Source organism: Camarhynchus parvulus, chromosome 6 (genome assembly GCF_901933205.1).
Source record: "Camarhynchus parvulus chromosome 6, STF_HiC, whole genome shotgun sequence".
Classification (NCBI taxonomy): domain Eukaryota; kingdom Metazoa; phylum Chordata; class Aves; order Passeriformes; family Thraupidae; genus Camarhynchus; species Camarhynchus parvulus.
Genome location: NC_044576.1, coordinates 30896471 through 30920868, shown reverse-complemented (window position 1 = coordinate 30920868; position 24398 = coordinate 30896471). Strand labels below are relative to the sequence as shown.

At 44.1% G+C, this 24398-nt stretch overlaps 1 protein-coding gene across 1 annotated transcript in view; it reads right to left on the bottom strand.

Annotated features, from left to right (window-relative positions):
• The window catches only part of TACC2 (transforming acidic coiled-coil containing protein 2), a 116577-nt gene that overhangs the window by 79935 nt on the left and 12244 nt on the right, over positions 1-24398 (bottom strand). The window contains 5 exon segments of the mRNA XM_030950686.1: positions 9348-10287; positions 10290-10443; positions 10445-11047; positions 11049-14979; positions 22709-22884. Of these exon segments, the coding sequence (XP_030806546.1) occupies positions 9348-10287; positions 10290-10443; positions 10445-11047; positions 11049-14979; positions 22709-22884 (5804 nt within the window).

The window sequence follows — 24398 nt, the reverse complement described above, 5'->3', positions numbered from 1 at the left end:
CATGAGGCTCCCCGAGGAAAGGCCGGAGCGGCCGCGCTGCCGCGCCCGGGTCCTCCCCCGCCGGGCCCGGGGCAGCGCAGCCCGCCCGGCCCGCGGAGCTCCGCGACAAAGCGGCCAAAAACACCGACCAGCCCGGCTAAACACCTCACACCTGGGCTGGCTTCTTTTTTATTGAGGGTTTTTTTCTCCCCGCTCCTCGTTTTTACGGTGGAATTTCGGAGTTTCCATCCGCTGGAGGGGAGGGGATGTGAAGAGATTAAATTACGGTGTGTGTAACGCTTAAAGCGCACACACACAGCTCCCAAGGCTTTAAAAGTCGCTTAAGAAGAGCCTGGTTTAATTCATGGTGTTTGGCAACTTTTTTTTTTAAGTTTCAGTTGTTTTGCCCAACTTTAGAACTTTTAAAAATGTTTTCAGGATGAAGATGTAGCATTCTTAACTATGTTCACTGATGCATTATGTGTTTATAGCTAAGCAAGTAACACTTTTAAAAATCTAAACCAAACCATTTTTAATCCTGGCTTAATTGTTGGGTTAGATTCCAGCTCCTAAAGTCACCCAGGTTTTCTCCTAGTTTTTTTTACTTGCCTTCTTTATAGGTTAATCTCCTTTTTCTGTATCTTCTTTCTCATGGATTTCTTTACCTGCCTTCTTAAAACTTCCTTTAGCTGCTTTCTTATGAGTTTCTTTTTTTTTCCATAGATTTTTACCTGTTTTCTTACAGGTTTCTTTACCCAAAAGAAAACTGAGCAGTTTTAATTAGTTACCTGCCCTTATTATCTCTTGGTTTTCCTATGGGTTTATTACAACACAAAAGAAGGGCTTTACAGGTAATTAAGTCTGCATGGGGATGCAGAAAATTGCACATAACGAGCTGCCAGCACCCAAGGAATTAATTGTCTCTCCCCAGAGAGATTATTATCATGTTTATGACACATATGCTTTACGATATCTCTCCCACAGCAAGAGAGTTGGTAGATTGGGCATTTGGTAAGCAATGGAGATATTCTGGATAAAATCTGGGGTTACAGGGAGTCAGTTCAGCTGAGTTAGTTTCCCCGCTGACTCCATGTCTCCAAACTCCTCAGCCGTGGTGCCAGCCACATCTTGGGTGACAAAACTAAAACTTCCTTCTCAGAGCTCAGTCCAGCCCCTAGCAGGAGTGTACATCTCTTTTTAATATTAAGGTACAGTAATGATAAGTCCTCGTGGACTTCTCAAAGCACCAATTCAGAGCTGGGCTGCAGGGGGGGAAATACTAGTCAATTTTTAATTTTTAACTCTTTTGTTAAAGAAGTCAACTGTTTCTACTTCTAGCCCTTGTCTGATCTTTTATAAGCAAAAAGAGGCAACAGATTTTTGTTCAGGTAAATTTTGTGTTAGAGGAGAACTTTCCATCTAGTCTGAAAGGAGAAGACAGGTATTTCCCCTCCACGTGCTCATTGCTGCTTTTAACAATTCAGATACCTGAATAGGAAATAGAAGACAATACCAGATGATCCCCAGACACCAAATCAGACCCTGTAATGGGTTAAAATGCTGAAGGACGGGTAGAGAGCCAGCACCATCTGTGCTGCAGGGCATGGCTTTCCATGGGACAAGCAGTGTGCATGGTGTGGGGAGCCAGCAGCACCCACTCTGATAGCAAGAATTAAGATGAGCCTCAGATTTAAAACACTCTGGGGAGAGCATCTCTATCATATCCTGCTTCCCAAGCAGTAGGAAACCAGCCATGGAAAAATTTTTGATTACAGGTACAAGGATCCAGTCCCCCTCTCATTTTGGGGGAAATTAACCTTTTTTGCCATCTGGAAGCCATTTCTCAAATAGCTTCTGCAGGTATAACTGCCCTGGGCAGGGGGGGAGGGGAACCCTGGAAAGAGGATGATTCATTAAAATTAATTTTTATTTTCTTTGCAAGCAGCAGTCTGGCACAAAGCCACGGCCACAGACAAGCCATGTTCCTGCTAACAGAACCAAACCCAGCATTTTTGGAATAAATGCTCATTTTTCTCAAACAACATACTTCTACCTGTTTATTCCTCAGCCTTTTGCCATGCCAAAACCCTTTGACCTACAGTGAAGCAATTTCAAGGCACCTTTGTCACAGAAATATTTGCAATTGTCTCCTAGTGCCCTCTGCTATTTAAAGGTGGGAGCCTGAAAGGCTGAAACTCCGGAACAGCGTGCTCAGGTGTGCCTGGGCTACCTGAACTTGGGGAGTACAGAGGGAACCAGCTGAAGAGCACAGGGAAACAAGAGATAAGCTCCCAGCAGACAAGGACAGGGCAGGGGTGCCTGGGGCAGACCCAAGAGCTGCCAAGGAAAGCCTTGCAAAGGTTTCTCTGGAGGCCAGAGCTGGACAAGAGCAGCTGATGAGAGGGACTGGGAGCAGGAGAAATTTCATCTGTGCCAGAGTCCAAACCCTTCCCTGGCTCACAGGGAACCACAAGGAAAAGTCCAGAAAGCCATGAGGATGGGACATAGCAGGGGGAACACTTAACAAATGTAAATTGTGGAATCACAGAATGGGTTTGACTGGAAGGGACATGTACAGGAGCCACCCCCCTGCCATGGCAGGGACACCTTCCACTGTCCCAGGTGGCTCCAAGCCCTGTCCAGCCTGGCCTTGGACACTTCCAGGGACCCAGGGGCAGCCACAGCTGCTCTGGAAAACCTGTTCCAGTGTTTTACCATCCTTTCAGGGAAGAATTTCTTCCCTATAGCCAATCTAGCTCTGCCCTCTTTGATTTTAAAGCCATTCTCCCTTGGCCTATCACTACACGGCCTTGCAAAAAAATGTATGTGTGATTTTAAATTGTTCTTTGTGAAAACTTGGTGCCTGTTTTGAGACCCTTCTGCAACAAACCCATATTAATATACTAAAGTTTTAGAATAAAACAGGAGTTTTCTTGTTTGCATTTCCTGACCAGAGGTTCACAGTCATTCACTGTGCAAAACCACAGACCCAATTAACTGCAGAGAGCCTGCCTGAGATACCAAGCCATTTCTGTAACAAACACCTGAACTTTATATTTCCACTCCTTTCCACACACAGATTGCCCACCACCATCATTTGTGGTGGCTGAAAATTAGGTTGTGTATTTCCCAACAATTTGTACTGGAGAGGCTTTAGGATGTCTCTTTAAATTCCCAGATTTTCACCTCAGTCTAAAGGAAAGTTCAGAGTTAACCCATTACATCTTGGAGGATGAAAGTGATGGGAAACTGCCATTTTGCAAATTTCCAATTAAGTGAGGCTGGTTTTTAGAAAACCCTGGGCTAGACTCAAAGCTTCACAAATTCCAATGATAACTTCTCTAGAAAATCAAGTTTATTTGGAGTTTCTACCAGAAGATTTGGAGAATGGTAGATGTAATATAAGTTTCATGTACCATCACAACATTAAAAAAAAAAAAAAAAAAAAGAGAAGATGTGGGAAATTTGGGAGACTTTTAAATATACAGCAAAACTATCTTTTGAGTGTTTAATGACATTGTTAGGAAGGGGAAATGGAATTTTTAAGTGTCTATTTATTTTTTTCCATAGTTGTTAGTAACTGAGCAATGTATTCATGCTTTTGCTTCCATTCCAGGAAACAAATCCAATCTTCTCTGTCTGCTGCAGAGTTATTCTTAGCTGGCTTTGATATTTCTATCAGCTAGGAGAGCATAACAATGTTATCATGGTTACAAATTCCAAAGATTTTACATAAGCTCTTGAGTGCCTTAAAAAAAAATTAAAAAAGGCTTTATTGATTACACTGTTTGTGTTTCAATGGCCAAAGCAGCTAGGAAAAACAGTCTGGAGAAGAATTTTAAAAAGGCAGTTTGATGAGTTTCATGGAGCACATGCTCTGCGTTTTTCAGAGCACCATGGACAAAGAGAAGCCAAGAGGGACAAGCTGGAGGCTGGGAAACACCAGGCCAATGAATCACTTAAACCCTACTTGTCTACATATAGCCTGTCTTCCTAATTTGATTTTTTATCTGTTGAAACAACTAGACACCCCTCTTATTCAAGCAGAGCAGGACAACTGTCGCTGTATATTTATATATATATATATTTATATAATATTTATATATATATGTGGTTGTGTGTGTTTATAGTGCTTGTAGGATGGTCTGGGTGGGAAAGGATGGCAGCACAGGGCAGAATTGTCCCTGGTTGAGCTGCCAGGGGCTCAGGGCCAAGTCCTGAGCTGGGATCACTCCAGTGCAGCAGAGATTTTGGGCCAGCATTTCCCCCCTTGAAGGGCAGGCTGCAGCCTCTCCCACAGCTGTCTGGAAAGGAATGTACTAGGAGGGAAAGCAAGTCAATTAGTGAAATTAAATTGGAAACAACCCTGTGCAGTCCTGGGGCACTTTTGGACAGCTGGTTATTTCACTGAGGATGGTGGATACCAAACAGGGGAACTGGGGAAGGGAAGGGTTGAACAAAGAGGAGGTGCCAGCACATTTCAGCAAGGACAAGGAGGCTACCATCCCATTCTGGGGCTGGTCCTTCCCCACAGCACAGAATGGTGGCAATCAGCATTTCACAGGGACCTTAGAATCCAGAGCCATCACACCTTTGATTGCAGCAATTAAACATTTCTGCACTTGTTACTGCAATTTGAGAAGGAGAACGACTTCTAGGCCAAAGAGAATATAAGAATTAACCCGTGAGGTGAGTGTACATGAACGGGCCCAAACAGATCCATAGAACTTTTCTTTTTTTCCAGGGTACCCAGATGTTGGAATTGCAACAACTAAAAAATCCCCTCTTGTTTTTAGCAATGCATCTGTGGATTTCCACACACCTGGATCAGTATAGATAAGCAAGGCACCAAAGAATCAACATAAAAGGAGGGGAAAAATAGAAAGAAAAGGGTAATGCAAAAACTATAGAGTGCTAGCTCTTCATCCCTGTGTCTGTAATTCTGTTTTTAGAGATGCCCTCCACAGGGTTCAAAGCTGGGGCTAATCCTATTTTGCATATTTTATTAGACACAGGGACCATGGAAGAAGCTCCATGGTATATCCAATTTTCCAAGAAGCCAGAAGATATTGTGTTGGAACAGAGAGAACAGGGGATCTGTAAGGTGCAGAAATGATTTTGAGAAAACAGGCAGATCACTTGGAAGAAGAAAGGTTGAAAAATACATCTGGGGAAATCTAATTAGGAGGGGAAAAAAGCAATCAAAGTAATTTTTCACTTCTTAGAAAGCAATGGGAGATGTCTGTTGGGTAGGAGCAAAGTTATCTTAATTTTTACTCTTCTGTGAATAGAAAAATACCAAACTTAAATATCTCAGACTTCACACAGATGAAATTCCCACAGAACTGCCCATCCTGTTAATTCAGTTCAGGGCTGCAGGCATCTCCAAAGGCACAACTGTACTGACAGCTGAACCTACTAAGGATGACAATGAGAGTAAGAAGGGAGGAAAATAAAGAGAAATAATTCAGATACAAAGGAAGAAGGAGAGATAAATAACTTGATTAGTTTTGTGCATTTCATTTATGTGTAAATCACCTCCAGCTACTTTTCCCTTTGCTTTGTGAGCTTGAGATGCTACACACCTGAATTGAAGTTAAAAAATAAGGAAATAAAGAGCTGCATAATCAGCGTTTTGACAAGATTCCTTTTAACTCCAAACTCTTGGTTTCAGATGCTAACAAAACAAAGCCTTAGTGCTCAAAACCCACTTTCCTGATTTGAAAAGCAGTTCTACATTCCCCACCTCATCCAGCATGACTGTTAAAATATTTAATACTGTATTTGTCATGCAGACAAAAAAAAAAGACCAAGTCATATTTACTAAGGAGTGAACATTCTTTTTGGAGTTACTGAACCTGCCGATTTTTGATGGCAAGAACAAAGAATGAAGCAAATCCCAAAGTATGTCTGGACCAGCTTTAGAGATCTTGTCTGACCTATGCAGAGGACATAAGGAATGTTTTTCAAGTAGTTTTGCTGACTCCAACTGCCGCCATGTACTTCCCAAATAAAAATATTGTTTTGATTTGGTAATTGATGGGAGTCAGTGCAGCAGAGCTTTGCATTCTCTCAGAGCATGGGTGTCACTGCTTGCAGTGTGCTCACAGCTCCCTGTGCTCCTTCCTGACTGCACTCCCAGCCCAGCTGAGCCCCTGAGCATCTCTGGGAGCCTGGAGCACCCAGAGGCTTGTGAGCAAACCCAGAGTTCTGCCAAACCAACGCATCAGCCACCACATGCAATGTGCTCTCTGTGCCTGCACACCTGGGGATGGCTTCACAGCCTCCCCTCTAAAATCTCCCTCAGTGCTTTTTCCAACAGACAGTGGCAGCCTGCCTGTGCCAGCCACTTGAATTACAACAGCTTATCAAAGAAATCCATCCCACCTCTAAACACCCCTACAATTTTGCCATCATTTCCAATTTTATTCCACGCTCTGCCCTATGTCCGACACAGTCCATGGTGCAATCAGGAGCATTTCAGGGACTTAAGGACTCCCTATCTATACAGGAACATCCATTCTCCCTCCATAAAAGAAAGATGTGTGGGTTACATTACACAAATGTGGGTATCAATTGCAAAAGGAGAAAAAACAAAAAAGAAAAAAACAACTCAAGTCCTGATCTTCCTTTCCAAGTAAACCTCAGACAGAAAAGTGAAGCAAATGGATGCCCAATAAGTAGGAATAGTGGAATTTTGATGCCCAAATGTGGTCATTAGGAATACAGGTTTTCTGTTATTGACTTGGTAAAGAGAGTTAAAAACATCAGAAGAAGTTGGTTGTTGTTTTTGGGGTTTTTTTCTAAGTCTTTTTCAGTGCAGACAGGTTTGCCAAAATCCAACTCTTCCCTGCTTCTGCTACTGGCTCAGCTGTAGTTCCACAAGGAAGTGTGGCTTCAGCCACAATCTCCTTTCCAAAAGTGTCTGTCCTTTGTGCTGCAGATTTGCAGGGGAGTGATTGTGCTGTACTGCTGCCTGCAGACATAAGGGCTCCCCTCATCAGCCGCCCCCCTAAAGGTGGTGGGGACAGGAATCCCTGCAGGCAGTGCTTGCATTCACTGCTCACCTCAAGGCCAGCCTCCTCCCAGGGCATAGCCACAAAGGGAAGAAATTCCTCTCTTTCCTCTCCAGGAAGAAATCCCAACAAGAATTTAAGAGTCAGATCACACAGCTTCACCCCCTCATACACAATTCAGTGGGGTTTCAATATGAGGAATCTTGTCAGAGAGGGATTATACAGAAGAGGTGGAAGGGGAAGAAAACAGAGCTGAAATAATTCAGAACCTTCTCCTTCTCGTTAAAAAGGTCCTAAATGGTTCTCAGAACCATTTCCTTCTCCTAAACACAATTTACTTCTTACTGATATTTATTTTGAGAGCTGGGGAGGAATCTTTCTCCCTGGAGTTCTTTATATCAGGTCCTGATCCTCACAGCCAGCTCTTAGAAAGCACCTCATTTTGCATGGCTGCAGTAGTTTATCCTCTGTGAGGATGGCAGGGCAATAAACCACTGCAAAGCACTCAAGGCTTTGTGGCTGACATACACAGCATATGGAATACACCTTGAAATTTAATGATACAAACAAACCCAGTTTTAATCTCAGAGGAAAACTGGATTGGTCAGTGTATTGGACCTGATGAAGACAGACCTGCCAGCTCAGCTAATGCTGTCTGCTTCTTTTTTTTTTTTTTTTTTTTTTTTTTTTTTTTTTTTTTGTGATAGAAATGCATATTGCTCTGAAAAAGAGCCTGACCAGAGCAGAGGCTCCTCTGGCCCTCTGAGAGTCCCCAGTGTTTCAGCCTTTTGGACAGCCACAGTCCAGACAGAATGAGCAGCTGCCTGTTGATGCAAACGCTCACGCTGGAAAAACAGGTGATAATGAATTCTTGAAGCATATGCAAGCATTAAGCAACTACTCCATGAACTGTCAGCAGCTGTTTCAAGAGCCCTGCCCTGCCTGCCACAGGTATTTATTTAAAGCATGGTACCCACCCTGATATGAAGCACATGCACAGACTTAGGCACTGCCCTGAGTCCCTTAGGGCTGCTGAGCCAGCCCCTGCCCGCAATTTGTTTGGGAATTTCAAACTACCCAATGTGAAGGGAAGCAAACAAGAAAGGAAGGACCTCAGGAGAAATAACAGGGTCTAATTTCCTTGTCATTTTATAGACAGATCCTTCAAGAGAAACTCATATAGCTGTCCTGGTTTCCAACACTTGTAATATTTTTCTAATATACATTCTGCTCACACAATTAGATGAATCCAGCCTCCATCCCAGCAGGCAGAACTCCCCCACATTCTCACCACAACTGAACCACTTCAGGAATTTTCACTTACAATATGGTTTTATCACCTCAGCCTTGAAGGAATGTGGCACTGGGACATTTTCCCTCATTGGTCAGTGAGTGCCATCTATGTTTTTGGGATTACTTAGAAAGATTCCACCTTTGCAGACCATTCATTGGCATTGTCTGATGTAGTTTAGCTTTTCCCTGTGCTCTGCTGCTGTCTCAGCCATCCCTGCCTCCCCAGATACAGAAAAGAGAGGGACAGTGTGCAAGGAAGTTCTGAGGTTACAGAGGAAGCAGTGACATGACTAGATAAAGGGAAATCACCTGTTCTAAGATCCTAATTAGCATGAATTAACTGCACATCAAACTAGGAATCCAAACAGCAAAGCAGAAGCTCATTAAAAAGGAAAAAAAAAGTCTTAACTTTATTAAAGCAGTTACTGCTAGGTTTGGAAAATAAAAATAAATAAAACCAAAAAAGCAAGGCTCCACAAGTCCCAGCTCAGAATAATTCACATCTGAAACAACTCCATGTCATTAGAAACACTGAATAACACGGTGATCAAAGGCAGTGTCACTGCAATTATTCTGTACAAGAGGGAGGCCCAGACAACTAACTGTGAGTAATTGGGTTACTCCTTAGGCTTGTTTTTAAACACTGCACTACACCATGTGAATGCTGCAGGTCTCATTTAACTGGGTCACCAAAACTGAGGCAAAAGTCTCCTAACTTAAGGCTAGGAAGTGCAATTTGTATGCCTAACTTCAGGTGATGAGGTGAGAACACTGGGAAGCAAGCCCACACAGGTAAGGACAGGAATTTGGCCCAGCAGATAGAACAGCTCAGAACTCTGCTCCTCAGCTTTCAGGACCTCTCTGTCCTTCCAAATAGGTATTTTTTCCCCCACATAATCCACATTTAGAAGCAACATATATTTAAGATAAAGTAAAGAACAGAGTAAGTGACATGCCCTCCCGAAGTGCCCAGACAACGGGCACCTGCCTGGAAAATTGCAGCCCTCTCCAGCCCTGGGCTCCTGCCAAGCATTTCACGTAGTAATTCAAAGTAAATACCTTTCAGTGGGTAATCCTGCCACAGCCATATCTTGAGGTTCACTGAGGTCAAGGTTCTTAGGCTCAGTTAATGCCAGTGGTGATAGCTTTCCTTTGGCATCCTCGAGGGAGATTTCATGCTCTGAATTCATCTTGCTTGGCTGATTTTCAGCAACAGCAACACCTGCGCATGCAGAATGCTCCCCCTGCTCCATCACAGGGAGGGCTGGAGAGTGATTTCTGTACAGGTGTGCCTCCTGCTCCTCAGTGCTGGTGTTTATAGCTAGGTTTCCCTCAGCAGTGACTAACATCCTTGCAGTACCAGTTTCAGGGATGTCTCTCTGAATTTTTTGATTACCTGTTCTTGCTGAGCTTAACACTGTGTCACTGCTCTCTTTCACCTCTCCCTCAGTCATGCTGCCAGATTCTAGTTTACAGGCAGTTTGCAAGCAATCATCCTGGCTTACTTCAGTTTTTAAGTAATCTATTAACCCATGCATGGTCACGTTCTTTTCTTGCTGTGCATCTTGAGAATTCCCCGATGTTTCCAAGCGTTTCCTATTTACTGCTTCATCCTGTATCAACTGCATGTCACTCTGAGACCTAATGTCATGCACAGAATTGCTGTGAATGTTTGCCCCCTGATTTTCCTCAGGTGGCACCCTGAAACTGTCTGGCAATTCTTCATGGCTGTAAGATCCTCCCGGGACGAGCGTTGGAGCTGCCATGTCAGAGCTGCTCCGGGCAACCTCTGCATCACCGTACTCGCTTTTCTCCTGTTCATTTGGCTTAGGATCCTGGCACTGTGCAGCAGGAAGACTTACATCCTCTTCAGAGGGAGCTGGCTGTGCATTGCACTCTGTAATTAAGTTATTTCCCTCTGTGGCAGCAGCATCTTCTACGTCCCTGCCCTGCCCATCGCCTGCAGAGATAACAGCTCCAGTGGGTTGCTGCTGGCTCTCGAACACGCAGGGAAGTTCTCAGCTGCTGCCCCATCAAATGGAGCTGGTCCTTGCTTCTTTATCTCTAAGCTTATTAGTGATTCAGGATCAACGCCACCAGCACACACGCCCTCCTCTCTTTCCATCTCACTGCTCTCAGTGGGTTTGCCTGGCTTTACGCAGATTTTCCGCGGCTTGTTCGGCAGATGGAGCGCCATCCAAGCCAGGGACCACTTCTGAACAGCCAGAGGGCTGCCTGCTTTCCTCAGGGTCCTGGAGACTTGCTGGTGGCAGCTGTGCCCCTGTCTTTTCTTGTTGCAGAGGTTTGCCCTGGGCAGCTTCGCAGGAAATCTCAGTAGCTAAAGACAACTCTTGCCCCTCTGCTTCTGAGGTGCCCTCGGGAGCTCCTTCGCCCGCCTTGTTTGGCTCTGAAAAGTTCTCAGCACCACAGAGTCCTGCTGTGTCCTTGGCCACTGGGCTCTGCTTGAAGCCTGCATGGTTTTCAGTCAAAAGCTGGGGTAATTCAGCACTCAGTGTGCTGTGGACAGACTTTTTAAAAATCTGGCTGATGTGCTCCCTGAAGTCTGGGATGCTGGAGCCAATGTCCAAAGAGCTGCAAGTCAGAGCCTCATGCTCCCTTCCAGAGTTCTCTGCAGACTGCTCAGAAACACTGATGTCTGCCCTGGTTATGTTATTATTCTCTTTTGAAAGCTCTTCCATTTTTTCTGAATTCCCAGGTTTCTCTAAGATCTTACCGTACTTGTCATCTACGCAGATATTGGCTTGCAATTTCCTCATTACAGCCTCCTCGTGATGATGAAAGGCTCAGCAGCTTCCCTTCTGTAGTAGGGAGTGCTAACAGGGACTCTGCTGAACTGTCACTTTGCTGTTCTTTGAAGTTTAGCTCACTTTTTGTTGTTTTGGATTTAATTGCAGAGATCTCTTTCTTCAGCTTCTCAGAATTGAAGTGTGATAAGTTTCCAGTTCTCTGCCCTACATTCGAAGTCTCTGACAGGGCAAACATTTTGTCTCCATCACCCTGAAAACTTTGGTCTGGACAGTCTTTTTCCCTCACACACATATTCCCTGCAGAGCTGTTTTCTGAGTTTGCTGCTTTACCTGTGCTTACCCTGGGTGAGGGACCTAAGGGTGCTGACACCTGAGGACCTGGGAGACCCTGCAAATTAGAGTTACCTTCTGAGCTGTTTTGGGATGCTGCAACTTCCAGCTCATTATTTAGTGATCCCCCCCCAGTACCCTTGTCCTGGTTGTTTCCAGGTTGCTGGCTGGGATGGCTGAGTGCAGAAATTGTAAAATCTGCTTGACAATAACCAGGCTGCTCTGTTGCATTTTGAGTGCAGCTGGATTTATGTGAGTTATCAGTGGGAATGTCCTCCCTGTGTGCCTGTAATGGTGAAGGAGATCCTTGTGCCCCTGGACTTGCATCAGGCTTTATACTGCTTGTTTCTGGGGCAGAAGCACTGTCCTCACAACTCATCTCCATGTTTCCATCTTTCTGGATGATTCCCCCATCAGCAGTCAGAACATTTTCTGAGTTCTTTGCCATTAATGGCATTTTCCTTTGCATTTCTGGACGAGATATTTGGGGATCATTTTTCTCAGAATTATCAGAAGTATGTGCTATTTCTGTATCTCTTGGCAAAGCCTGTGATGTGTTAGTGGCACTTGCTGAATCCTGTGTCCCTGGAAGAGAGTTTACAGCAGCAGCAGCAGCAGCAGCAGAGCTTTCAGCAGCATTATCCTCTCTCCTGCACACGCTGCCTGGCTGCTCATTCTTTTCAAGTTCTTTACAAAACGTGTCTCTCTGACATGCTGCTTCATGCTGCCTCGCTGAGATCAAAGAATTATCACCCTGCTCGGGCTTGCTGGAGTTGTGCTTACTGCAGCACTTCTCTCCTGCCTGGAGATGGGTTTTGTTTTCCTCCGTGCAATCTCGCAAATTAAGCGCGGTCACACCGGGAGCGTTCTGCCCGTGTTTGCTCACGTCCTCAGCTCTGCTGTCATCCTTGTCCTGCTCTTTTGGCCTGTCAGAGCCACTCTGGGGCAGTGCTGGACCTGGCACAGGAGGTGGTTTGTCAGGGTTGTTTGAAATGTCCGGAGGTGTTTGTGGTGCGTTGCTGCGATTGTCTGGGTCCGACCACTCGGGTTGTGGTGCCTTTCCCCTGTGCTGCTGATCAGCTGCTCTGCTGGCAGCTGGCAGCCTGCCCTGGTGCTCCTGCTGGTCAAGTTCTGTGTTTGAACTCCAGCCACTGTCACTAGCAGCAGACAGTGACTGCTCTGCGTGCTCTGCCTGGGGAGGAGCTGCTGGAGCACCTTCATTTTCCTGCCCCTCTGGGACACTGCACTCCTCTGAAGAGCTGCACGTGTCCCTCTCAGAGGGGCAGCTGTTTGCAGTGACGTGGCTGTCACCCCTTTCCTCCATGTGAACTTGGTGATCAGTAAGTCCTGAAGTGCTGACTGCAGTTTTGGAGGGTTCTGAACCAGCCATCTGTGTATTTCTGTGACTTTCTGCAGCCACTTGCTCCAGCTGAGCTGGCACATCCGATTTACCTTTACTTTTCTGAGCCAAATCTTCATCCTCCACAGAACTTTTCACTGCAGTTTGGTGCTTCCCTTGTTGAACACCCTCATTTTGGTTTCCATCCCCAGCACTGCTGTGTGCAGCTGCAGGTTCCTGCTCTGGATCTCTGTGAGGTGCCTTGGTGATGGGACTGTTCTGTTCTTTGGTTTCCTGTGAGGCCTCCTTGGTTTGTCCCATAGTCCCTGCCAACTCATTTAAGGCCTGGAGATCGAGTTTTAATTCAGGCATTTTTGCACTTTCTCCTGACTTGCTGGAGCTCTCAGGCTTGTCTTGACTCTCAGCTTTGCGTTCAGATTCCAGCACAGCTTCTCTAGCAAAAGCCTTTTCCCAGGACTCATCCTGCTTACTCTGCTTGATATGATTGTTCCCAGGGTGGAGGAGCAGTGAACTGTGTGCACCATCAAAACAAACCTTTTCAGTCCTGTCACAGTCTGACTGGTCCCAAGTTTTGCCTTCTGCCTCAGTGTTAGAGCAATCAAAACTCCCTGGGCATTCCTCCCTTGCCAGCTGTGGGGAAGCCACGAGTTTCTCCTCCAGGCCATGTGGGGCAGCTGTTTTCTCTTTGCTCATTTGTTGTTCAGGTTCACAACCACGAGGCTGGGAATTCCCTTTGGATAATTTAAAGTTACTTTCCAAATTCAGAGGCTTTCCCCCACCTTCTTCCCCCAGGTCACCTGTTGAAGGGTTTTCACAAAGATTGAATTTTTCAGGATCGTGTTCCAGCTGCGTATTTTCCATGTCCTGGTGGTGGCTACTAACAGAGCTCAATAATTGTTTTCCTGCCCCACTTGAGCCCTGAGGAAATTCACTTGTTTCTGACACTTGTGCATCCTCTGTTCTGATTCCATTTTTTCTTCCTGTTACATCCACCCCCGTTTCTTTTTGATACAGCTCTGTGGATCTGCTCAAAGAAGTACTTAATGCATATTCTTCCAGTAATAATCTTTTATCTACCACTGAATTTTCCTTGGTGGGACTGATAATGCTTTCTGTTTCACAAAGGGTGGTGCTTTCTCTAGACACATCATCAACTTTTATGATTTCATTGCTATTGGCTTCTTTTGGGCTTTCAGTTGTGACAGCTGATTTTTCTTCTTCCTCTCTCTCAAATGATAAAGGCACACTGAACTGCTCAGCACTAACAAGCTCATCCTGCTTTTGAAGCTCACTTTGAAAAAAGGGTTTGTTTTTTTCAGAGGCTGTTTTCACTGCTTCTCTCCTCACTGGATATTGAGATTCATTTCCAGGCACATATTCCCTCGAAGGCTCTTCAGGCTTTAGTACCAGGAAGAGATTTGGAGGGCTAGAAGGCAAATCTGACATTAAAGCACAGGGTTCTGATTGCTCCCTTTTGCTTCCACATAGAGCTGGATTTGCCTCATTCCCTCTAGCTGTTGTTTCAGCCCCCATCTGTAGATTACAGATCTCACTGAAGCCCTGAGCATTCACAATTGCTCCAAAATTTTCACCGTCTGAGCCTCCTGTTGCTGGATAATTTGGGATTAAGGTTTCCTTTTTCATTAGCAGACCCTCTCCACCATCTGTGTTCTGTCTACCTTGCTGCATTACTGCCTGCAGCTGACCTACTTCCAAAACTCCTCGCTGCTGCTGCTCGGCCTCCTGAGCAGTAAAATAATCTCCTGCTGCTTCACCCTGGGGAAACGTGCTGCCATGTGGCTCCCTCCTGCCACCCAGCTGCTCATCCTGCTGGAGTGATCCTAATTCACCCAAACCCACTGCTGTGAGTGCAGGGCTGGGCTCCTGTGGCGTTCTGGGCTCATTCTGGCTGGTTTTGGTACAGGAGGCAGCAGTATTGTCCACATGTGCTGATCCCTCTTCTTTGTCCTCCCCTGGACCCGGTGATGGCTGTGCTCTGTGGCAGTCTGAGGGGTGTGATTTGTCACTGCTGCCTGTGACAGGTCCTTTGGCACAGTCTGTGGCAGGCAGGATTCTCTCCCTTGCTTCAGCAGAGTGCTTTAAGAAATCAGAGTCTGCTTGTCCTCCTTGCTCTCGCAAGGCAGTGCTCTGTCCCGTCCCCTCTGGAGACCCCAGGCTGGAATTTGGGCTGGAATTTGGGCTGGAGAGCTCTTCAGCACTGTGGCTACTGATGCTGCCAACAATGGAAACGTTTATTTGTTTCATATCAATAAAGAAGCAAAGAAATAAGAAGAAAAGAATAAAAACCGTTTTGTGGCGCTGATGTTTCAAAGCCATGCAGTGCATGCACTGAGAAGCTGATAATCTGCTTTCAGCAGTTAAACCAGCAGATGAACAGTGATTTAAATGCTCATTACTCTGTGAAGTATGTTGCCAATGTTACCTGAGAGCCACCATGCTCATGGCATGCATTTTAACCACTCCAAAATCTCAGGTAAGTGTGGGGAGAGGGGACACGCATCTGACAGACTAAAGGAGCAACAGGGGAGAAATGGGAAAAAAAATAACACTGGGAAAACCCACAGCACCTCAAAGAAAGGCTTTTTGTTTCTGCTTCTGAGAGACTACTTTGGCAGAGCTACACAGTAAGTGCTGTTATCTGGCTGTACTCGAGTGTGCAGCAGAAGATTAAGAAGAGCCCATCTGCTGAATGTTTTCTCCATCTAATCAGCACAGTTGATTCTCACCAAAAGGTCAGAGGGCTCACCCTGCCCAGTGTGGGATGCTGCTGTGCCACCATCCACACCCAAATGATGAGCTCATTTCATTGCAGCGTTTGCTTGCAGTGCATCCAAGCTATAACCCTTGGTGTGATCTCTTTCTCCACCCATTGAAGATATGATAGAAAAAACAGAACCAGAGATGACTAACTGCAAGAAGGAAAAGTTATTTTAAGTATTTTTCACTGTGTGGACCTCATTTTTTTCCCCACACTGGGGTTTGTAGGTGATGATATAGGTTAATCTTGTTCTCTCACTCACCTTCCATGCCTGGGCATGGGAATATGGAGAGAAACATCTTTTTCAGACTGGATGTAGGATTGTACAGAGGAGCAAGGGGCAGAGTTTACTTGACATGAAATAATGAATCCCAAGCAAAGCAGGACACAGAAAACACGCTGCCAGGTGCTGGTCAGTGCAGAGCTGCACAAGGAGAGGGGCTCAGAGCTTTGCCACAGCTGAGCAGTGACAGGTTACGTTTCAGAAATTCCAAGTCCCCTTTAGATTGGAGCTAGAAAAGATGCTTAAAACACCTCGTGTACAGCCAAGCATAGATTGGATTTTAAGTAATCTCCAGAAATCTGAGAAGCCTCTCTCTGCTTCTCTGCCCAAGTTTTACACAAAATACTTGATGGAGGAGTGAGTCAGTGCCCAGCTCTGGGGTCCCTGCAGATTAGGTTTGTGTTTATGCAATCACAGCACCTTGGGCTGTGCTGCCAAGCACAAAATGCACTTCCAGCTGGGGCCAAGCCTCCTTCTTATTCTGAGAACTGCCCAACAAACAATTTCTTTAAGGACAGCTGCACCTAAAGGTGAATATGAGTCTGTCTTAGGTCCTAAAAACCTCCTTCAGAGTCATTGCAGTGGAAAACAAAGTGGTCTTTAAAGAGCCATTGAAATTTGCCTATATTAAGGCTAACCCTCAAATCTAAGGTAAAATATAACTTACAATTCCTATATAGTTCAAACAAGTTTCAGCAATGCTTGGCATGGGTTTGAACATTTAATTCATAGCACCAGTACATTTTATTCAAATGTTCAGAAAATGGTTTTGCTCAGAGGAATTTTTCTTTCCCTAGCACACCGAAAACACTTATCCATGTGAAATTTATGGGAATACCAGAGATGGCAACAGAATATTTGGTGTCTGTTGGATCACTGACAGCACAGGGCATGAACAAACAACAGGGAGATGCCAGGAGGTTTTCCCCAAGCAAGGAATACACTTTATTATTGACATTAATTTTGCACTCAGGGAAGCTGTATTAGAAGAGGAGGGACAGAAACCACAGCACTGAACTGGGGAGGGGGTGGAGAAGTGGGAGTCAGTTGTTGTTCAGGCTTTTTGCTGTGTTGCAGGTCTATCTTCTTACTGAGTAAATTGCTCATTAGCAGTTTTGTGCCCAGGGTTCTTCACCCTGGAAGCCAGCTCCTGTCAGGGATGTGGTGATCAGGAGGAGAACAGAACCAGGTGGGGGTTGAGGGGGGAAAGCTCCTCTACCCTCTGTGAAACTGAGCACTGGAAGAAGTAGAAAACACCATCCACAGTTATAATTGCTCCTTATCATTTATCTTTAATCTCCGATTCTTTCCTTATCATTAATCCCATCTGTCAACAGAGCTGGTAAATGCACAGTAATAAATCTGTGATGGAAATGTTGGTAATGTTCGCTATATAGAGCATTCATCATCATATATTTGCATTTTTCAGATTTCATCTGACTCAATTTTCTCTTAAGACTTTTACACACGACTTCTTTGTTACATTAGACTTCTGTTTGCAGCTATTAAATATGAAACAGTTCCAGACACATCTGGAGTGGTTAAATATTCTTGATGACAATATCCAAACCCATGAACTATCTAGTGCCATAGTGGTGTCAACCTTGTCAAGAGTTATAGTAATAAACTTGTGACTTAGCAGCTTCAAGGGAGATGGCAATCCTATCAACTAAGTTCAGCATTATGAATCAATCAAAACAATTTTTCTGGTATTCCAAAATGCTGAAAAGTTGTTCATTTTACTGAGGAGCAGATGAAGGAATTGGGACAAGTTTGTAATTAATGTATGCTGAAGAGAATTAAAATGGGAGTGCTGGCACGGGCTGTGACAGTGAGTTGAACTACCACTGTTAGAGGGGAGTAGCACAGATTCATCATCTTGCTGCTGCAGCTCGCTCAATGTTTTATTCAGAACACAACAGAACTGAAAAGTCTGAGTTTTCATTCAGCAGGACTGGCCCAGGCTGACCTGTCTGGGATATCTCTATTTATATTTCTCCCTCTGATGGAGCTAACAAGGAAAATTATTCAGGGAACATATCCTACATCTTCCTTTTCATTATTTGCAATCTTGCTTTTCTGCCTGCAAGGCATGCTGGGGTTAGACAAACATCTGTTGGGAATGCCTTAAGCACAGTTGATCCTGCTTTAGGGCAGAAGGATGGACTGGATGACCCCTTAAGGTCACACCTAGTCCCATTATCTTCCACTCTTTTTAAAGGGAATAACGCTACTGGGAAATTACACCACATGCTGAGGATAATTCCCCTGAGTAAAACCCAATCTACATTAAATCAATAATTACTTTCAGGGAACATGTATTTTTAGACAACCCATTTAATACAATCAACATAAAGCTATAGCCCTAAAAGTTGGTATTTTTAAACACAGGAAAATAAAGTATGGTCTCTTCTGTGGGTAATCTGACCTAGCTCAATATTATTAAGGGGAAAATTCTTTCCTATTTAAAACAAAACATGCAAATGACAAAGCGTGGAAGAACATTTGAGTTCCTCATAGTTCATGCAGAGTTTAGGGCAGAAAAAGTCATTTTGCTGTGAATAATTGCTGCATGTGATGGATGATGTTAAGAAAAGAGAAAATTCAGTCATGCAAAGTCATAGGTGCATCTATAGCTTGAAATTTGGGTGTCCCACCGCACTCAAGAGTTACCAAAGGAAACTTTCCCTCATCTTAGAAGTTAAGAATTTGCAATTTCAAGGCCCTAACATACTGAGCATATGAATATATTACTTCCAGTTAAAACATCAAATAATGAGCTAAATCTTTACATGCCTGAAACATTTGTTTTGCATAAACAATTATTAACAACTCACTTGTTTGGAAGCACAAACTTAGCAATTAATTTTTAATAGCTGCGGTTAACCTCTTCCACCATCAGAAGATATTATGGCAAGTCTGAGTTTTCCTGGAAAAATTTAGGAGTTCTGCCCAGTTACTAAGCTGTCTATTAGGAGAGCACTGCCTGCTCTGTGTTTAGGGTGTGAAGCTATAAATGATGTTAAGAAATCGATGACTTTTGGTGCACATCCCATAAATAATTCCAGATTAAGAGCCATACCCAGTCTATCAACCATTAACACTTGAAGTCACAATTCCCATTCTTCTGTTTTGTCATCCACAGCAAAGACAAAGGAGATAAAACCAGCAGCAGCCAGACAAAATCTCTGGCATTTAGCATTTACTATCTGAGTGGGAGTGTGTGTGGAAAGGGGGTTTAGAGATGCCCAAATATGATAAATGTACTGGATAAACAACAAGAAATGAAGAAATGAAGATATCAGAAAATTGTAGAGTGTGTGTGGAAAGGGGGTTTACAGATGCCCAAATATGATAAATGTACTGAATAAACAACAAGAAATGAAGATATCAGGAAAAGAAGATACCAGAAAATTGTAGATAATTCAAAATTTCCATTTCTAATTCCTTTTTTCCCATTCTAAAACATGCAGTAGTTATTGAAAGGACAGGCAGCCCTCCCGACCCAGCCACACATGTGAGGGAAAAACATCCAGTGCCAAAGGCTCTGGATCCCAGAGGTGACATTCGGCTGCCATCCACGCTGATGTCACTGTGAGCCTGGGTGATTACACTCCCAGGAGCCTGAAATCTGAGCATGAATTTAGAAAGCACCAAGGCGAACAAATGCACAGCCAGCTCTGCAACCACAGCACATGTAGAGCTGCCTCCCAAATGTTTCTGTTCTCTTTCCACTGACACATGAGAGATCAGTGCCTACATTTTGAGTTTATGCATTTGGACACAGTGTGCTGGAGCACTTGAGTTAAGGAATCCTGCATTTTAATCTGTCCCTAAGAGCTACTGAGAGTCAGTGAGGAACATGGAATTCATTTCCATATTCCCGTTCAAAGACAAAACAAAACAAGGCAAGTGACAGTTTTAGAGACAGAACAATTCACTTTTTGAACTTTTCAGTGTAAACAAGCAGATGAGAAATCCATCATCGCTGAAGGGCTGCTAACAGCAGCCAGGCTCCCCCACCCTCCCTGTGCATCTAAGCTTTCAGGAAAAAGTAGGAAGCAGGAATAATGATCTATACAGTGCTCTAGGGAGCCATCCTCCCTTTCTCCCCCACCCCCAGTCACTTTTCACCTCCTTGTTCCATACACAGAATAAAAGGCAGGCCCTGCAGTATTTTAAGTATGACCAAGTGAAATTATTCTAACATGAAAGAGGTAAGCTGTGCTGCTGCTGCAGCAAGCAGGCCCAGGCCTCCCATTCCATTCCAGGAGTGGCTCCTGGTCTCCATCTGAGATATCTGGAGTGTCAGCAGGAAGCAGGGCACTGACAGAGTGTCCCACAGGATGTGTGGCAGCTTTGTCACCCCACAGCGGCTCAGTGGGTCCCACAGGATCTGTGCTCTGCCCTGCGGCTGGGAGAGCAGCCAAGTCCTCCACAAAGAGTGCTGCACCCCCTGAACTGTTTCTGGGTGTGTTATCTTTTAAATTGATGAGTTATCTTTTCATTTGATGCATCTGCTTCTTCCTGAACCTGCTGGAAGAAGAAAGTGCCTCTGGGGATCCCCCAGGCTGTGCACCAGGAGAAGGGCATGGTTACACCTCTCATGGACACCAGTGCAAACCTGACCCTTCCCAGCTGTCCTGGCTCTTCAGCATTTTTATTCCACGTGGAAACTTCACAGATTAATTGTGTACTAATCACTGATTCTGTGTATTAATTACTGATGACCTTATGTTCAGCACGCAGCGCCAGCGAGTAACAGGTAAGAAAAAAATTGGGCTGAAACAATTATAAAGTTAAAGCCAGAGACATTCTGAGCTCCAAAAGACAAGCATTTAAAAGCAGCTTGTGAGAATTTGTGGAGGACAGAAGAAAGGCACCCAGAGGAAAAGGAAACGTGGAAATTTTCCACGCAGAGATCCTCCACCCCAGGGCGGCAGGTCACACGCCCTGCAGGCTCTCCGAGTTCACTTCAGGGTGGAAAAGATGCGCTCAAAGCAGCACAGGGGAGCGAGTTAAAAATAAACAGCTGGAATGTGGAACTTCAAAGATTTTCCGTTCATTGTCTTTGTTTCTATTTTGGCAGGATGTAACTTAAAAGACACCCAGAACAGGCATGTGCCAGCACTTTCAGGAGTAAGGCTAAAGAACAAGTAATTGCCTGAGCTCCCGCCCATCTAGTAAATTTCCTGAAACAGGAATCCTGTGAATCCTTTCAAGCTGACTCATCCATGTAACATTCATCTCCCACGAGTCAGAATTTTGCATGCTGCGGTGCAAAGCTGTTTTAGCCAGCTTGAATATAAATCTAAGCGTTCTAGGTACTCACATTTTGGAAAGGAGCCCCTACAGGACTGCCCTTCTGCCATTTTTGAACAATACATTTTTTAAAATGCAAATTAGTTGCAGAATAGGATAAAGTTGCTATGCTAATGTTAAAAAAATAATAAAAAGCAAGACTGCACTTGCTGCAGGCAAGCCACAAATATTCCAAGCCCAAGGTAAGAGTCTCCGCTCTTAGGGAATCCATGTGGATTCTGGTAGAAATGCTGTGATATTCTCAAATTCCACAAACAACTCCCAGTTCACAGCAATGTTAGTTATGATAAATCTACTGTAAATATCAGCACTTAGCAGCACTCATCATTTCCTCTCTTTTCCCCCCTTTCCATAACCTGCATACCGATTCGAATAGCACAAAATTACTGTTTTGCTGTCACAAATCAGAATGCGTAATTTTTTAATGTAGCTTCCTAGTTTAAAAAAAAAATTATGTTTTCTTCAGCAGGACAGTATGGTTACACACAAACAATACAGTGATTATGCACAATACCATTAAGAGGAACTAAAACTAGAGGATACATGTGGTATTTGTTAACTGAAATAACAAACAAACAAAATGCACATTAAAAATCTCACCCTGTCCAATTTTACATCATTATTCCAGTATTTGATTTTTTTTCCTAGCTTTTGGGAATGATATCTATGGCTTCTCTCATTAGAGGCACTCAAAGACAGGAGAAATTCATCCAAGAAAAATGTGTTTCATGTATAGACCTGGTGCTCAACAGTAGAGTGATTAAACCACGCATCTCTAGGAAAGAAGTGCAACCTCTCATCACTTTAAATCCATGCCTAAATGCCTTTATCACTGTAAATTGACTTAGCAGTCTTAGTCTTGCTCAGACTCCATTATTTTCAGTAGATAATTAAGATGTGCTAGTGGCAGTCAGAAGAAACAGAAGTAATAGCAAAAATCCTCCTGTGTAAGAGCTCCACAGCACAGCCAAACTGTCCCTTCCAGAAAACAAGCTGCTCTTTTTCCATAAATCCTTTTAGATTATGTCATGTGTCTGAATTTCCCTGAAATGTCCCCAGTGTGGTCAATGATGATCTTATTTAATACCTAAATTAGGACTTCAACTGCCAGAAACTGTTGCAAATATCAATAATTTTAAAATAGACTGGACTACAGTGGGATAGAATAGAATAGAATAGAATAGAATAGAATAGAATAGAATAGAATAGAATAGAATAGAATAGAATGTTGGAAGGGACCCATTATGATCCAACTACCTGAGCACTTCAGGGCTGACCAAGGGTTAAAACAAAGACTCTTCAATGTTGCTCTGTCTCAGATGAGAGTTTATTAGTGCAAGCAGAAAGCATGGAAAGGTTGGGTCAGGGGTTACTACAACAGCTGGAGCCTGGTTTATAGCTCTGCAGTAAGGCAAGAAAATCAGTTTGGTGCTCAGTGAGTAGTCTGGTGGTGTGAGGTTATTTTGAGGAATGCATCATCATCATCACCATCATCCATCAGGATGACAGATCTCTCCCCCAGCTATCAACAGCATCAGGGCCTCAATGCTTTTCCCAGGAAGAAACTTCATGTCATACCTTGTAGGTGCTGCAATGGAGGGGGATGAGCTCTCCTCAGGCAGTGGCACAGCAGCAGCAAGAGCATCTGAGGGGTCCTGACCTCCAGACTTTGCTGTGCTCTTTTTCTCAGGGCTCCTTTTGAAATTGTGACCATTACCAGGAGGTTGGCCCAATTCTGAGTCTTGTGGAGTGTTCTAGAATGAAAAGAGAGAACAAATTAAACAGCTGCTGCTATTTTGGGGAATACATAACCCTAAGGAGTTTTGTTCTGCCCACAGACAGACAACCTCTGTGGTGGATTTCCCTGCTTTGATGGAACTTACAGGTTCTAAAGCCATTTATTTTTCTTAACAGCAGAAAAACAGAAGGAAGTGTCTGGGCCAAAAATAAGTGCTAGGAAAAGAAGAGGGAGAGAAGAATGCAGCAATAGTTCTGAAGCAGCCAGGGCCTTCACTGACCCAAGGAGGGCATCATCTTCTCTTCTTCTAAGCCTGGCAAATGCTTCCTTGCTGAGCAAGTTTAAAATGAGAAAGGATGGAAACAGGCTATAAACTTGGGCACTCATAATATTAGCAGCATATTTGGAGTTAAGTTAGAGATAAAGCCAATGGCACTTGAATCCAAGTCCAGATTCCTTCCCTCCCACTTCAACAAAGCTCAGAATGCCTCTGAATTGAAACAGAGGGCTTGATTCTTCACCAGACTGCCCTTCTCTGGTAACAGTGACAGGAAATGCTGCAGTTTCTCTAGTGACAGCTAGAAATGCTATTCCACAACTGTGGCTATGCTGCACCACCTCTTCTCAAAGGGAAATAATTACCAGGGATCTCCACCCATGGAGATATGTCTTACATGAGTGGATTTTTTTGGTTTTGTTTTGTTTTTATTGCAAATTATTGGTTTTGCTGCAGGGAGGAACAGAGTCCTGGGCAAGCACCAGGGTTACATCAGGTAGAAAGAGGCACCTTCCTACTAAATTTTTCTTTGGAGGAAGTATCTTTAGAACATGAAGAAGAACTGGAAAAAGCTGTCCTGAACAGTAGCTGAGAATGTTCTTTGAGCATAGCAAAAGAACTGGAGCAATGGAGAGAAACAATCAACTGAAAAGCAAAAATGTCTGAATGAAGGCCTTTATCAAATCCTCTGGCACATCAAGCAGTAGTTAAAAAGAAGGAAAGCTGCTTCACCAAATCACCCTTCACATAAAGTCACTGTGGTTTTAATTCTCAGTTCTAGTTGTGAGAAGCCAAGGGCACACTTAACCTAAAGACACATGAATGTATTTACTGACGGCAGATTTACTGATGCAGGGCAACACCAGAGATTGAAAGCACAGTACACAATCCCAACTCATCTCTTGGGGTTTTCTTCACTCATTTTAATGTTTATTTTGTTCTAGCAGTAGTCAGTAAATTGCAGGGAGCTGTTGTTGAGAGGATTACCCTGCTCTGTGCGAACGTGGTGTGCTCCCACACAGCCAAGAGCAGCTCGAGCTCAGAGCCAGGAATGAGACACCCAGTGGACAAGCAAAGTGTAATGAGCAACTGAAAAGGTCAGGGCACGCTGAAAATACAAAAATACTGCCTTTACACATAAGACAAATTTGATTAACTCTCATATCCTCTGCCTTTCCCTGGAGGAGCCCCTTCACTACAGCTTTGTTCTCCTTTATCTCTCCATGTTCCTCTGGGAGAGACCAAGGGCTCTT